This window comes from Prionailurus bengalensis, chromosome A1, assembly GCF_016509475.1.
Source record: "Prionailurus bengalensis isolate Pbe53 chromosome A1, Fcat_Pben_1.1_paternal_pri, whole genome shotgun sequence".
In the NCBI taxonomy this organism is placed as follows: Eukaryota; Metazoa; Chordata; class Mammalia; order Carnivora; family Felidae; genus Prionailurus; species Prionailurus bengalensis.
In genome coordinates, this window is record NC_057343.1 from 21,802,683 (window position 1) to 21,818,758 (window position 16,076).

The 16,076-nt window shown below is 42.2% G+C and overlaps 1 protein-coding gene across 1 annotated transcript in view; it reads left to right on the forward strand.

The window, feature by feature from the left end:
• The window catches only part of EBPL (EBP like), a 33,557-nt gene extending 22,762 nt beyond the window's left edge, over positions 1–10,795 (forward strand). The window contains exons 2-4 of the mRNA XM_043578383.1: positions 2,819–2,888; positions 8,513–8,651; positions 10,159–10,795. Coding sequence (XP_043434318.1) covers positions 2,819–2,888; positions 8,513–8,651; positions 10,159–10,399 — 450 coding nt within the window. The 3' untranslated portion in view covers positions 10,400–10,795. The remainder of the gene's footprint in view (positions 1–2,818; positions 2,889–8,512; positions 8,652–10,158) is intronic.
• The last annotated feature ends 5,281 nt before the right edge of the window (positions 10,796–16,076 follow it).

Genomic DNA, 16,076 nt, shown 5'->3' on the forward strand with positions numbered 1-16,076 from the left:
TCCCCATCTTGTTCTTACTCACAGAGTTGCTTCTGAGGAAAGGTCCTGGACCTAATGCCAGAGTCTGTGTTTTACTAATGCTCCAGTTAAAGAGATTGTGACTGGAAGTCATGTCTAGTTTTAGGATGAGATCCACAATCTAATTTTAGGAGGTCCTTTATCTTACAGATAGATGGACTGAGCCCTATAGAGGGTCAAATTCAGCCCAGACTTATTGCTCCCCCAGGCCAAGCCAGGGAAGTGGTGTGGATTTCCTGCTATGTTTCTGCTAAAAAAAAAAAAAAAATTGATTGGTGAAAATAAAGTGTTTCAAAGTGGATGGGGAGTACTTCTTATTTTTAAATATTGCTGTTTATCTCCTATGTAATTTTTAAAAATCTCCTTTAAAGAATATAATGTTTACATATACTCTGAGGTAAACCCCATTTACCAAGTAAGTAACGTAACAAAACAAACCAACTTTGAAGCTTCTCTTTGGCAGGGATTAGCATGGGTAAGAAAATGGAAGATATTAATGAGATGGGGAGAAAATCAGATTTCTTCTCTCAGTCAGAGAAAAGAAAGGCAATTACAAACTGTAATGTAAACAAAAATATAAGAAAGTCAGGGCCCAAATATGTAGCAAACTAAAATATAGCATGATTTTGAGAAATTTGTGAGTGTAATAAGGGATATTCCAGCTGCCACATTCTTCTTAAATGACAAGTCAAAATACTCAATCTGGAGAGAGAGAAGTTGCAGCCCTTTGCAGTGAATGACGTTTACATAATCACCATGTTGTAAATGCTGTTGATTTTCAGCCTTTAGAATCTACATATAAATAAAATAGGAAGACAAACAACGTTTACAGAACAAGAATGGAAATGTAATCAATCTCAGCAATGTACAAAGTAGACAGGAGTGGGGCACTGGAAATGGGGAAGAAAAGAAGAAAGCATGGTGGGGGCTAGCATTCTCCTCCCAGATGCTGTGCAACACTGATGAGTAAGTTGAGGTTTTAAGTTTACTACTTAAGTTACAAATTTGGGTAACGGAAGAATTAAAGAGAATAATATAGCTATTTGAAAGGTTTAGGACATGCCACTCTAAGCTATGCCACTTTGGCATATTGATTATTTTGAGTGGAAGGCAATTGGAAAGTAGCAGATGTGGGAAGGCTTTCTACCTTAGGCTTTCTGGCCTCCTCCTTTCTACCTAAAATCAGATCGTTAAATTTCCCATGAGAAAGGTGCCCTCCCTGTACCAGGAAGAGAAGAATGTTCTTATCACCAGAGACTGGGAGTCGATGCTGAAATGGGCCTCTACAAACAAACCTACTAAAATAACCCTTATCTTCCATTAGTTTCCCTCATATATTTCTTAGTCACTTTCCCACAATTTACTGTCCCTAGTCCAAGCCCCTTTGTCTTGTCCCATCTCCATAATTTATTGTTCTTTGTGTAAAAAAGTATATAAACCTTTTGGCCTAATAGCTTCTTTGGGTCTTTGTTTTCCTTTTAAGGAATTCCATGTACATGTAGAAATATTAAATAAAATTTGCGTGCTTTCCTCCTGTTAGTCCATCATGTCAGTTAATTCTTAGGCCAGCTCCTGGGTCTAAGAGCGCAGAAGGAAGGTTTTCCACCCCTATGCTGTCCAAAAACCTGTAGAGTGTGGGGAAGCAGGGGGTAGACATCTATTAAATCATAGTTTTTCAGGATTGGCAGTTAATTGAGAATGTCTAAAGAAATAGCAGTGTCAAGTATATTGTGAGTTAGGACAATAATCCCCAGAACTAAATACAGAAGTGGCTCTAAATGGTAAACTCTGGGAAGCAGCACTATAAGTGAGCAGGGAATAGGGAGAGATACGATTTTAATGTCGTATAAGCAGTTGGCATTGATAAAAAGAAATGGGAAAAAAAAGTTGTATTGACCAGCGATAAAATTTGTTCAAAGGAGGGACCCCTGGGTGGCTCAGTCGGTTAAGTGTCAGACTTCAGCCCAGGTCATGATCTCCTGGTTTGTGAGTTTGAGCCCCACATCGGGCTCTGTGCTGACAGCATGGAGCCTGCTTCAGATCTCCTGCCTTGCTCTCTCTGCTCTTCCTCTGCTTGTGCTCTCTCTCTCAAAAATAAATAAACTTAAAATTTTTTTTTTAATTTGTTCAAAGGAGCAGCATGCCAGTCAGATTCCCCAGTGAATTCTAATTAATTAGTTTTGAAATTTTAAGCAAAGAAACATTTCGGTGATAGAAAAATACTAAGTGTGATTGCAGGTAATTTATTACCTAAAATTTAAAATGTAGCCTGTAAGTGTTTTAATTTTCCTAAATTTGCCCTATGTGCAGGAAAAAGAATTATTTCAGGTCTGATACAGATAGGTGAATACCACTTTTGTTAAGAGAGATCTTGGATTTTTGTTGTTGTTTTTTTTTTTTTTTTGAGACAAGACAAAATGAACTGCTGTGAGGTACCTCTCAAAGGTACAAAATTTTTGGAATCATCCAGAATTTAGCCTGTTTAATATAACATTTAAGCTCTTTCCTTGTGCAAAATTTTCAATTTATTTTTTCCCATAAGAACACACCTCTAAATTTATAATGCCAATCATTGAAAAACAGCATTTATTATATAAACATTCCCTCTGTCTGCAAGGCCTGGGCATCAGTCTCTAGGATCACACCCCACCGGCTTGTGTAGGTGCTTGCAGGTACGATGTTCAGAGGGAGCAGACTAGGAGGTGGGCTCCTGGGGACGTGGCCATGTGAAGCCATGTATCTCCGGTGCCATCCTGTGGTTGTGATGCTGAATTAGAGCATGTTTTCATTTTCTCTCCAGGAAGGCCCTTTTGTCTACTTGTCTTTCGTAGGAAACATCGCAGATTCTGAAGGCTTGATTGCTTCATTGTGTGAGTAATTTAATATGTTTGCATTTGAAACATTTGAGGAGATTAATTGCAAGTGTGGCTGTCCATTAAATGAGTACCTGTAGCACAAATTGTATGATTTCATTTATGTGAAATGTCCAGAATAGGTGAATCTAAAGACACAGATTATAGGTTGGTGGTTGCCTAGAACCATGCGGAGAAGGGGTGCCAGAGGAGGGGGGTGAAGAATGAATGACTGATAATGGGTATGGGTTTCTTTGCGGGGGGGAGGGGTTAATGAAATGTTTGAAAAATTTCATTGTGATGATTCAAATCTGTGAGTGTACCGAAACCCATTGAATTAGACACTTTAAATGGGTGCCTTGTATGACACGTGAATTACATCTCAATAAGGCTGTATACTAAAAAATATTCTTAGTGCAGATTGAAGAGTTTGCAGTATTTAAACTGGATGTTTCCCATACTTTTAATATCAGCTCTCAGATACATATATATATGTATCTGTAGTCCTGTAGATAATTTCCAAAACTCCTGCTGCTCTGCAGGGCTATTAACTGGTTTTCCCTATCTTCTTCATGCTTGCTGTAAATCAATTGACGTTCCATCAGTTAGTATCGACTTCCTCTCATGTACTGTGTCAATTTTGACAAGTGAGCCATGTAACAACAGAGTCCTTTGCCACTATTACAGAACTGCCTTGTGCAAGGTTACTTCTTTCAGATTTTGCTTCTGAAATTCTGCGTCATTTATCTCATTTCTTCCATGATTCTGAAATCAGATCCTCCAGCCAGGATCTGTGTTGGGACTCCGGTTCATCACTTGTGTTAGGAAACTTCTGGAGAATTGAGAGAGCTATAGTTAGTGCTTCTGAAAGCAAACCATGTGTCATCTTTGATGCCTGCCAGGTCCTAGCCAATGGTAGCTCAGGGAGCCTGATCCCCACTTTAGGAGTGAAATGCTGCTTGTGCACCTTTGTGTGTGTAATGTGATGAGTTGGCCAGATTAAACTGTGCTTGGGAATTGCCTGGGAGGCCCGAAGGCTGAAAGACCCCAGCCTAAGTCATTGTCCTCCACCCTGGCTGCCTGGCCTGGCATCAGAGCAAGTGAACAGCCCAGATTTTACTTAGTTCCATGAAATGCAAATGTCTAACATGATTTTTATCAGTCATCTTCAGTTTACATTTTTTGCCTTAAAAAAAGAGAAAGCCCATTTAATGGTGGGGTCCTTTATTCTTGAGAAAAGGAAAATCCAATAGATTAAAGTAGTACTTCTCAGACTTTAAAGTGCACCAGATTGCCTTGGGCTCTTGTTAAAATACAGATTCTGATTCAGAGGGTCTAGGGTAAGGCCTTCCAGATGTGAATCAGTAGACTATCCTTAGATTCACAAGGATGTAGAGCTGGCTTATAAGCATTATGTGGACTCTGTTAAAGGAGAATTATTCATGCCACTGGTTAAAGATGATAAAGAAGAATTTATTTAGGAGGTACTACTACAGTGGGGGCTTGTAGCAGGGGAGAAAGATCGGGCTCAACTCCAAATACAGCAAGGAAGGTGGACCTTTTTTGTAATGTTTATTTATTTTGGGGAGAGACAGAGTGTGAGTGGGGCAGGGGCAGAGAGAGAGGGAGACAATCTGGAGCAGCCTCCAGGCTCTGAGCAAGCTGTCAGCACAGAGCCTGACTCAGGGTTCGAACTCACAAACTGTGAGATCATGACCTGAGCTGAAGTTGGACACCCAGACAACTGAGCCACCCAGGCGCCCCAGGAAGGTGGAGCTTTATAGCCAAGAAGCAGATGGGGTCAGTGGATGGAAAATTACTAAGAAGAAACATTGAGGTTTGGAGGGTTCTTAATAGACTGACTCAACAGGATTCTTGCTGCAGGCAGGCCAGGGGGATATGACATACAGGGTGTGGATGAGGAATTTGATCAGTTATCAAGAGTGATCAAGTATCTGCACCCCCATGTTCACGGTAGCATTATTCACAGTGGCAAAGGCATGGAAACAACCTAAGTATCCATTGATGAATGAATGGATAAAGTGTGTGTGTGTGTGTGTGTGTGTGTGTGTGTGTGTGTGTGTTGTGTGTGTGTGTGTGTATGCACGTGTGCATGCAGTAGAATACTATTTAGCCATAAAAAATCAAGAAATTCTGCCATTGTGACAACATGGTTGTACCTTGAGGGCATTGTGCTAAGTGAAACAAGCCAGACAGAGAAAGACAAATACTATATGATCTCACTTATATGTGGAATCCTAATTTAAAAAAAGGCAAAAACAAAACTGAAACTCATAGAAAAAGAGATCAGATTTGTGGGGTGTGGAGATTGAGGGAATTGGATAAAGGTGATTAAGAAGTGCAAACCTCTCGTTACAAGATAGAGGAGTACTGAGGATGTAACGTACCACATAATAACTCTAGTTACCACTGCTATAAGTTTTCAAGAGAGTGGATCCAAAGAGCTCTCATCATCAGGAAGAAAGCACCTCTTTTTCTGATTTTTTTTTGTACCTCTGTAAAGTAATGGATGTTCACTAAACTCATTGCAGTCATTTCACAACAGATGTAAACCAAGTCAGTGTGTTGCACACCTTATACCTACCCAGTGCTGCTTGTCAGTTACATCTCAACAAAACTGGTGGTGGGGGAAGCGAGCAGATACCAAGAAGGGGGGATTTTTGCTGTCGTGACCTAGTAGGATTCTTGGCTAAAACTGGACTAAGCGAGCCAAGGACAGAGCCCTGGACGGGGGGCCTTGTTGAGGAGAGGGCTCAGAGGACCCCGACTCAAACTTGGTCAAGAAGACAGTCTTTGTCACCCCTCACCCTCTCCTGATCACTCTGGGGTGAAGGGCCCAGCTGTGGCTCAGGGACTGGGATCCTACTCCAGCCCCAGCGTGTCTTTCCCTCTAAACTTCTGCCTGAGCCTGGCAGTCAGTCACAGGATAAATGACACTAATCACATCATCAGGCTTACTAACGCTCTGTTTGCCCTTTTGCTATCTAGGTGTTTAACCAGCAGAAAAAATGACCAGAGTTAGGTGGCAGAGGAGGAGATGCCAGAGGCTTGATGCACTGGGACCACCTTCCTCTCCAGCAGTGACCCCGGGCCCCATCTATGCGCGTGCAGGCGTGCATACACACACACACACACACACACACACACACACACACACACAGTCTCCTACAGCTCTGCTGAACTAAATGTGATTTCAGACACACCGTGTTCCCTCCGTTCCAGGCCTTTGTGGCGCATGTGCTCCTCCCTGAAGCACCCTCTCCTTCACCCAGTTCATGGGTCACCTCTTGTGGTGTAAGGCCCGAGATTAAAATCCGTTATTATGTGTGCCTTGACATCTGATAAAATCTGGAGGGACTCACATGGCCTAACCATAAGAGGAACCCCACTCTGCTTCCTCATGTGAGGTCCTCTAGCCAAGCGACCCTCTTGTCACAGGGACCAGGCATGGTGCCTACGGGTCCCTGAGGAGCAAGTGGGCTTCAGTTACTTGCCAGCCCCCCAAATTATTGGAGGAAGCCAATCCCATCTTGCCTCAGGAACCAGGGGCCACCCCATTGTCGTTACTGTAGAGCTGGCTCCTATGGCCCCTCCTAGTTCACTCCGTCTCTAAGTGCACCCCCCACCCCACCCCGTGTGGCCCTGTATGGTGCAGTGTCATCTCTCCCCAGGCTGTGAGTGTGTGTGACTAGTAAGTTGCCATCAACCTCATCTATCCAGTGCCACCTGTCTTGTGTGGCCATCCCTATAACCCGAGGGTGGGACTCCTTCCCTCACCAACAGGGGGAAGAGGAAGTGATCAAAACACTTCACCTCCCTCATCTGGCTTAAAGTGTCACTTCCTCCATGTCCCATGCTCAGTTGCCATCACTTATGACAGGGTCCAACCTCATGGAACGGGAGCTCCCAGCAGGCCACCTGTGCCCTAGGCCCTAGCTGATGCTACATTCCCCAGGCCCAGCACAGAACCTTCCATATGCTCCAGAAGATTTGTTGAATTAAAGAATGAATGAATGGTGTTATTTTTGAGTGTCTAAACAACTACTAATCTCTTAGCTCCTAAAGCACTGACATTTTCCTTAAGTGACACTTCCTTAGACTTGGGGTGCACTAGAGGGAACACTTCAGGTATTGTGTATGTGTTTAGATTTACAGGAAAACTTCCTTTCACTAGTATGTTGTTTTTCAGTTCATTCCTGGGCTGGCGGTCGGCTAAGGACTAGCAGGAGAGCTCTGCCTGTCCTGCTGGCCCTGTCTGGCCTTTCAGAGTCTCTGCTCAGCTTGTGTCTGTGTGTTATCTCATTAAATGACTAATCCTGTTTATTGGCCTTTCTTTCTGCCAAGACAGCCTTTCATTAGAACCTGTTGTCCCTAGCCCTGAGGGATCCTACCTTGGGCCATTAATAGAGACTAGAGCTTTGTCCTGCTGCTTCACCAATCCCCATTATGTAGCTAATATTTGATGGTTCATATCTTGTCTAAATAATGTGAAAATAATATTGAAAGGAGAGAAGAAGTGAAACTTTCATTTAAAAATATTTTTTTTAACGTTTATTTTTGAGAGAGAGAGACAGGGTGTGAGCTGGGGAAGGGGCAGAGAGAGAATCCAAAGCAGGCTCCAGGTTCTGAGCTGTCAGCACAAAGCCTGATGTAGGACTCAAACCCACCAACTGTGGGATTGGATCATGACCTGAGCTGATGTCAGACGCTTAACCAGCTGAGCCACCCAGGTGCCCCGAGACTTTGATTTTTTTTACTCTGATCATTTGAGATCTTAGGACTGGCATGTATTAGTTTGATAAATTAAAAAAAGGGAAGAGGGAGAGAGGGAAGGAGGGAGAGAGGGAAATAGAGAGGAAGGAAGGAAGGGTGGGTTGGCTCTCCCAGTGCATGGCTCTCAGTCCTGCTCTAAAAAGACTTTCTCACCTCATTCTTTCTAGAAGAAACAATCCTGATAATGGGGTCTGGAAGGATCTTTTAGGGCATGCCCACTCCCTGGTGAACGCATTCGAGGCCTTTGTGGTGGCTGTTGTTAGTGACTCCTGTCTGGACTGAAACATCCCCTTTGTCCATGTGGGATTCATTCTCTGTGTCATTACCATTCCACCCTCCTCCCCCCGAACTTCCCCACTGCCAGTACAGGGCTCAATTTCTCTTCAATTATTAATAAACACATGTTTTTTAAATAAACATTTCCTTAATAATAATTTTCCCACATCTAGATTATACCTACAGACTTTATATGGGAATTTTGAAGTAAGGAACTGTAACACAGTTAACCAGCTAATTATTAGAGATGGTCTTTTCAAAATCTGGCTGTGTTGAATTAATTCAGAATTCTGTTGCTTATAATAATGATAGCAGGGGTGAAAAGGGCACATGTATGCAAGCACTTTGGGAATGAAATCCTCTTACAAATATACCAAAATATTGTTATTAGTACTTGGCGGTAAATGCGTTTCAGCCTCCGTTCTCCTCTTGCCTTCCTCTAAGGCATTATGGGCAGCGTAGGGAGTGACAGTTTCTCTTTTTGTCTCCTCGTTAGGGGAAAAAAAGGTCATTTTCACTGACTGTCATAAAAATAGTTGCCAGATGAGTAACAAAATGTATTTCACTTTTAGGGAAAGAATATGGCAAAGCTGATGCAAGATGGCTTTATTTTGACCCAACCATTGTGTCTTTGGAAATTCTGACTGTTGTCTTGGATGGGTCTCTGGCATTGGTCCTCATTTATGCCATAGTCAAAGAGAAATATTATCGGTAAGTGCTCTTCTCCTGGCCTGCTGAAGAGAGGAGAAACATTAGCTGTCTCAATGCCTACGTGGCATTTGGAGTAGATTAGGACCACATTCATTTGTTAGATTAGAAATGAAAATTGTTCAGTATTAGATAGGAAGCGTGGTGCCACCAGGATAATTTCAGATGATTCAAAATAAAAACGATAGGAAATAGGATTGTAGGGACCACCTAGTCATTCTACGAGGAAGGAAGTGTGAAGAGCATTGGATGATTTTTCACCAATATTTTGCAAAGTAAAGGGTAATGCCTCCAACCCTTTCCCAATCGCCCCCCAAATCTTGAAAACTCCTATTCCAGGGGCGCCTGGTTGGCTCCGTCGGTTGAGCATCCGACTTCAGCTCAGGTCATGATCTTGCCATTCGTGAGCTTGGGCCGCATCCAGAATCCACTTCAGATCTTCTGTCCCTCCCCTCTTTCTCTGCCCCTCCCCCACTCGCACTGTCTCTCTCAAAAATAAAAAAACCTTTAAAAAAAAAAAAAGAAAACTCCTATTTCACTTTACACCAAGTAAATTCTCTTAATTTGGAATTAGATATGCAGGACAAATCTTTTCAGAAACAGGTTGTGGAGGGTGTGAGGAAGGCAGGAGAGAGGAAAGGGAGGAGAAAGGTGGAAGATTAACCACTGTCAAGTCAGACTCTGAGACTTTGAACTCTCTTCCCTCCCTCCTACCCTTTCCCTTCCTTTCCTTCTTTCAGACAAAGTGACGTAGGGCAAATAGGATGCTATCCTGGGGATGATTCCCAAAACAATGTCAAATAGGCACAACTGCATTCAACTTTTTAGCGTCTTGAATCAAAGAAGTATTTTTTAAAGCTTCGTCACAAAATTTCAGGTTTGAGCGAAACCTCTAAGGTCATTTAGTCCACTTTCCTCCCACCCAATTTTACTTAGATAGTTGGCAGGAAAAATTAAATTTCTTCCTGGTGTCTTGATATATCTTTGTCTCTATGATCTTGGTTGTAGATTTACTACCTGCACCCATTTGTTTAGTACTTGAACCATCTATAATATCTGCATTGTTGAGTACTTACATATCCACGTATCTCATTTAACTCTCCACCGTATTCTTTGAGGAAGGAACTGTTATTACTCTCCCCTTTTACAGCCAGTAAAATTGTGGCTTGTAGCAAGATTCGCATCTAGGTCTCTCTTTGCTGGGTGAGATGTGACCTCCATAAATCTTCCTAAGAGTGGAACAGGATACCTGAGAGACTTTATTTAACTCTGAGGATAATCTTCTAGGCAGGGCAGTATTGCTTCTCCAGGGAAAGCATGGATCTCCCGTGAATTAGATTGACTTGCCCCATTGAAGGAGCACTGTGGGAAACCTGAGGTCCAACTTCAGAGAGGTCTTCTGCTGTGGAAGACGGTGTAAATGCTGCCATTTAAGAAAAGAGGTCAGGATTCAGGGTGACAGGCTGGGCTGAGCTGGCAGCTTCATCCCTTGTTTCTTTCTCTCTAACAGGCATTTCCTACAGATTACCCTGTGCGTGTGTGAATTATATGGCGGGTGGATGACCTTCTTCCCGGACTGGCTTATGGGAAGCCCCAACCTCAACACCGACAGTTGGCTCTACTTTGGGGTCTATCTGGTATTTTTCAATAGTGTGTGGGTTCTGATCCCAGGACTGTTACTGTGTCAGTCATGGGTAGAACTCAAGAAAATGTATTACAAAGGAACCAGTTCAGGGAAAAAGTTTCAGTGACTTTTCAAAATCACAAACACTGATTTCTTGCTTTATAAGCCAGAATGGACCAAACCTTCTTGTTTGGCCAAAATGTAATGCATTCCAGTGTATACTTTCCTTTTATAGTGTTGTTCCTCAACAGCTTATTTCAAATTGATTGCAAGGTGGCAAGTCTTTGTTTTTGTTTTTGTTTTGTTTTTTTCAATTAAATGACAATATGGGGAACAGAGAGTAAATTTTAACTCGTAATAATAACATCTTTAATTATACACTTTTATGGCACTATTAATTGTTCCACATTATTAAAGCCAATTATCATAAAATGCTATAGAGCATATTATATTAATTTTTTATTCCAAGAACATATTGTTGCCTCAGCTTTTTTAAAAATGTAAATAAATCCAAGTTAGTTAACATATAGTGTAATAATAATTTCAGAAATAGAATTTAGTGACTCATCACTTGCCTCAGCTTTTAATCATCTCACTTATCTTTCGGTTACCAAAGTGAGACCAGACATAGAATGAATGCTTCTATTTTACATTTGTCCTTTATCAAGTTTGTGAAGCCAACAGATATGATAGTAGCAGAACCCTGTGAGTAGATTAGAAATGGACCAAGTTTCACACAGACAGGTGACACAAAAGGATACAAAAAGCTGCAATAAGTTTGACTGCACTAAAAGTACTCTGTTCATCAAGTCACCACTAAGAGAGTAGAAAAGGAACCCAGAAGGTAGAAGGTATTTGCAGTACATATTACTGACAAAGGACCCATCCTGAATAAAGAACTCCTGGAAGTCGATTAGAAAGTCAAATCGAAAGTTAACAAAATATTTATGTTTTTTGTGGTTTTTTGTTTTTAATTTTTTAAATATTTATTCATTTTTGAGAGAGAGAGACGGAGCTCAAGCGGGGGTGGGCAGAGAGAGAAGGAGACAGAATCCCAAGCAGGCTCCAGGCTCTGAGCTGTAAGTACAGAGCCGGACGCAGGGCTCGAACCCACGAGCCATGAGATTATGACCTGAGCTGAAGTCAGACACTTAACCGACTGAGCCACCCAGGCACCCCTTAACAAAATATTTGAATAACTACTTCATGAAAGAGAATATACGGATGAGAATTTAGGAAACCACAATAAGGTGTTCCTCCACACCTATCAAAATGGTAAAAGTGGGGCACCTAGGTGGCTCAGTTGGTTAAGCGTTCGACTTCAGCTCAGGTCATGATCTCACAGTTTGTGGGTTCAAGCCCTGTGTCGGGCTCTGTGCATCAGGCTCTGTTCTGAGAGCTCAGAGCCTGGATCCTGCTTCAGATTCTGTCTCTCTCTCTCTCTCTCTCTCTCTCTCTCTCTCTCTGCCCTTCCCCCACTCATGCTCTTGTCTCTCTCTCAAAAATAAATAAACAAAATGCTAAAAGTAAAAAGACTGACAATGAGGAGTGTTGGTGACGAGGTGGAACAAGAACTCTCATGCAGCGCCGGTGGGAACGTAAAGTGGAAAACTGTTTAGAAATAACTATTAAAACTGGACGTGTACGCGCTTAGAACCCAGTAATCTGACTCTTAGGTATACACCTCCCAGAAGTGCTTACTATATGCACCAGAATGGCAGCATTATTCATTTAATCACCCCAAGCTGGAAACACCTTAAATGAATATATTGTAATACAGACACACGACAGACTAGAAACCAATGCAAATTAACAACTAGTGTTACTCACGACAATGCAGATGAATTTTACAATGATGAACAAAAGAAGCCAGACTAAAAGAATATGTATTGTATGATTTTGTTTATATAAGGTCCCAAACCAGGTAAAACTGTGGTGTTAGAAAACAGGATAGGCTCAGTCAGTTAAGCATCAGACTCTTGATTTCTGCTCAGGTCACAATCTCACGGTTCTGTGCTGACACCACAAGGAACCTGCCTGGTATTCTCTGTGTCCCTCTACTAAGTAAACTTAAAACAAAAAAGAAAAAGGAAAAAGAAAACAGGATAAAGGTTGCCCTTGGGGAAGACAGTTGGATGTACTGATAGGGAGAAGTCATGAGAGGATTTCTGAGATGTTGTTGGTCTATTTATTTTTCATTTGCATGGTGGTTATAATCTGATCATTCAGCTGTACACTTACAAATGGTACACTTCTCTCTCTATATGTTCTGCTTCGATTTTAAAAGTCTATATTTAGAAACTTTTTAGAGAGAGACAGAGACTATGAGTGGGACAGAGGGAGAGAGAGAGAATCTGAAGCAGGCTCCACGCTTGGTGCAAAGCCCGGTGTGGGGCTTAATCCCACGTTCTTGGGATCATGACCTGAGCTGAAATCGAGAGTCAGACACTCAACCGACTGAACCACCCAGGCACTCCTTAAAAGTTTATTTTTAAAAATCCCTGCTATGAAGACCTGGAAAATGTCTTCAGTGGACCCTCATGAAGAGGACACTGTGTCCTTGACAACAGATTCAGTGTAACAGGCTGTTTCTAACAGTGTCCCCGATGTGGGCAGAAGGCAGGATGCCAGAGGGAGAGTCTGTAAAAGCCTTTCCATGAGGGATTACCTAGTTGTTTCCGGAACTTTGCTCTCTGCTGATCTGGCTCAATCCAAGGGTGAACAGAGTGGGGAAAAATGGATGGGCCGCAACCCTGCAGGCAGTCCTGAAAACATGATGTCTCTCAACAGTTTTTGCTGAGTGCTGAATGGGAGAGAAATGGGGATTACAGACTTTGACAGGAACTTGGAGTACAGATACACGCTGCTGCCAAAGAAGGACAGATCTCAATGTTTTAACAGTTAAGTGAGTTGGCGAGAAATGGTGTCCCAGTGTGAAAGTCTAACATATCCTGATAGAAGCCCTTCTCCCCATCAGAGAGAGGTGGGGGCAAGGTGCCAAGGCAATACTGTGTTTCACTGGTGCTAAGATAGATTTTTTCCTCCATATTTTAATATTTTAAAAATTAGAATGCATTTTACGGTTGCCGTGCCTCAGTTCGTTGGCGGTGGGTTTTTGTTTTTTTTTTTCTATCAAAGTATGAGGCATCTTATAATTAATGGTATCCCAGATTCAATTAAAGAAGTCACTATCTTCAATGTTGTTCCTTCAAGCCTCAGTATCTCCAACTACTTGGAGGTGATAGTTCAAATTTACTTTAAAAGTCTAAATTTTGGAGGCGCCTGGGTGGCTCTGTTGGTTGAGCAACCCACTCTTGGTTTCGGCTCAGGTCATGATCCCAGGGTCGTTGGATCGAGCCCTGTGCCGGGCTCCATGCTGAACATGGAGTCTTCTTTGGATTTTCTCGCTCCGCCTCCCCTCCCTAAATAAATAAACAAACAGATATCTAAATTTTGCTTGGGGCCTTAGGGATCACTTACTTGCATACTCCCCTCCACCCCTCCTTCCATCCCTTCACATTTGTTCCCTGGGAGCCAAGCACACAAGACAGGCTTGGAGGAATACATAAAATGATTTGCGGTAGGTTATTAATTGCTTATATTATAGGTAACCACATTCCTGCAAACAGGCTGTCCCGTCCCCAGTATTATTTACACTGTAAATTTCCTTTGCAGATTCTTCCTTTCCAGGTAATGTTGAGGCAGATGATCAGCATAACCAATCTAAATTCACGGTGTAGGTGATCGTTTCCTTGCATTTAATTATGTCAACTCTACAACTCCTGGAGTCCTAGCACCAGGGCTCCGGGAAAGGTCCACAGATTGCAAAGTATGAAATTGTAAAATAATACTTTGTCAGAGACAGGTTTGATTGAAGACAAAATGCAAAAAGTTTGGGGAAGAATCCTTTGTTTATTTTAAAATTATTATTGGGGGCGCCTGGGTGGCTCAGTCAGTTTAGCGTCCGACTTCGCTCAGGTCATGATCTCGCGGTCCGTGAGTTCGAGCCCCACGTCGGGCTCTGTGCTGCCGGCTTGGAGCCTGGAGCCTGCTTGGGATTCTGTGTTTCCCTCTCTCCCTGCCCCTCCCCTGCCCACTCTCTGTCTCTCTCTGTCTCTCAAACATAAATAAACATTAAAAAATTTTTTCTTTTTAATTATTAAAATCCACGAACCTTTTCTTGTTTGTTATGGAAGCTAGAGTTTGAATCTAAGGATAAATCATATATAAAGAGAATAATTGGGCAAGGCTTGCATGAACAAGGTAAACTGTTGCTATCTTTAATTTTAGTTAAATGCCTGTGAGGTAACAGGGAGGGCCTGGCAGGCCTAAGCATAATGTGAGCTAACTGTGAGGCTTCTCCACCTACTGCCCTTTTAGAATCTCTACACCTTCCCTTCCCCCTTTCCATTGCTTGACACAGACCCCAGACCTAACAAAATCCATTTCCCATCGCCACTTCATTGTAGGAAACAAATCACATCCATTAATTAATCTTAAGGTATCAATAATTGATCCTAGTGTGATGTATTACCCTTCCCAAATGTATTTGCATAAAAAATGTATTATACAACTGATACATTTTCATTGCTGAGAAATGGAAAATTCAGATAAGCAAAAAGAAAACAAACATGCCCAGTATCATCAGGAAGAACCACTATTACAAATTTAGTTTCTGTTTCTCAAGCTCTTGTCTGTGCATGTATTATTAACATTTTGGGGAGACTTCAGCCTTTGAAGTAGGGCGTTCACACCCCTTCCTTCCTCTCTCTCCCTTGCCGTCAGCTGATCATCAAGAAGCAGCGGTCCTACGGACCCAGCTGTGGATAATATTACAGAACATGGCCCCATTCTTGAGAAATCCATGCACCTACAGAGGTTGATAGGTAGCAGTTATCATTTATTTTTGGAAACTAGTTTCCGTTGATGCTTATGTTGACACAGATCAAGTTGACATCTTAAAATATTTGATTGGCCACATCCCAGCTCTTCAAGGGAGGGATCAACTGTGCTGAGCCTGCTGCAGTATTACGTCCTACGTGTTTAATCCCTTCCCTTCCAGAAGCCTTCCGCAGTCCCTTTAGAGTCAGAGGCAAAGACTGAATTCTTGCAGCCCTTGTCTGTGTCCCTTAAATGGCCCTGGGTGGCCTTATATTGTTATTTTTGACATCCACCTTCACAACTGCACAGGGGCCTCGAGGCCACACTTAGAATCCTAGATTCTTGTACTGCTTAAGGGAGCCTTGGAGAGGTCCACCCAAGGAGGCTCAAGAGGGCTTAGATAACTGCCCAAGACCACATAGCTTTTAAGTGAGGTAGGACCCAGTGTTCTTTCTATTCCAGCAGTGTTAGACATATTCCCAGAGCTTATAAGTCATGAAGTTATTCAACTTTGCTTATTTTCTTATGATCTAAAAAACTTGGCCTAAAATGCTTTTCTGATCATCTGAGTCTATTCATTAAACTTGAGTCGTCTCTCAATTTCATTGTTTGGCTTTGTGTTTTGTATTGTCCTGTTAGTACTTCTCACTGGTTGGACCAAGAGGTCAGGTGACAGCAATTAACTTATAAAATGCAGTGTGTTTTTTAGGGAGAGGGGTGACAAAGTAGAGGACACTCGGGGGTCCCCACTTTTCCAAATTTGAGCAACACCACAGGATAGCACACTACTTGTTCCCTGCAAATGTGTTTGTTGATGATGCATTTCAGTAAAAAGTAAATTAAACATTTTGTTTGGCTTCTCATTTCTGATTCATGGTACTGTACTAACAGTAAAAGGCAAACAAATTTTTGGCATTTTTTTA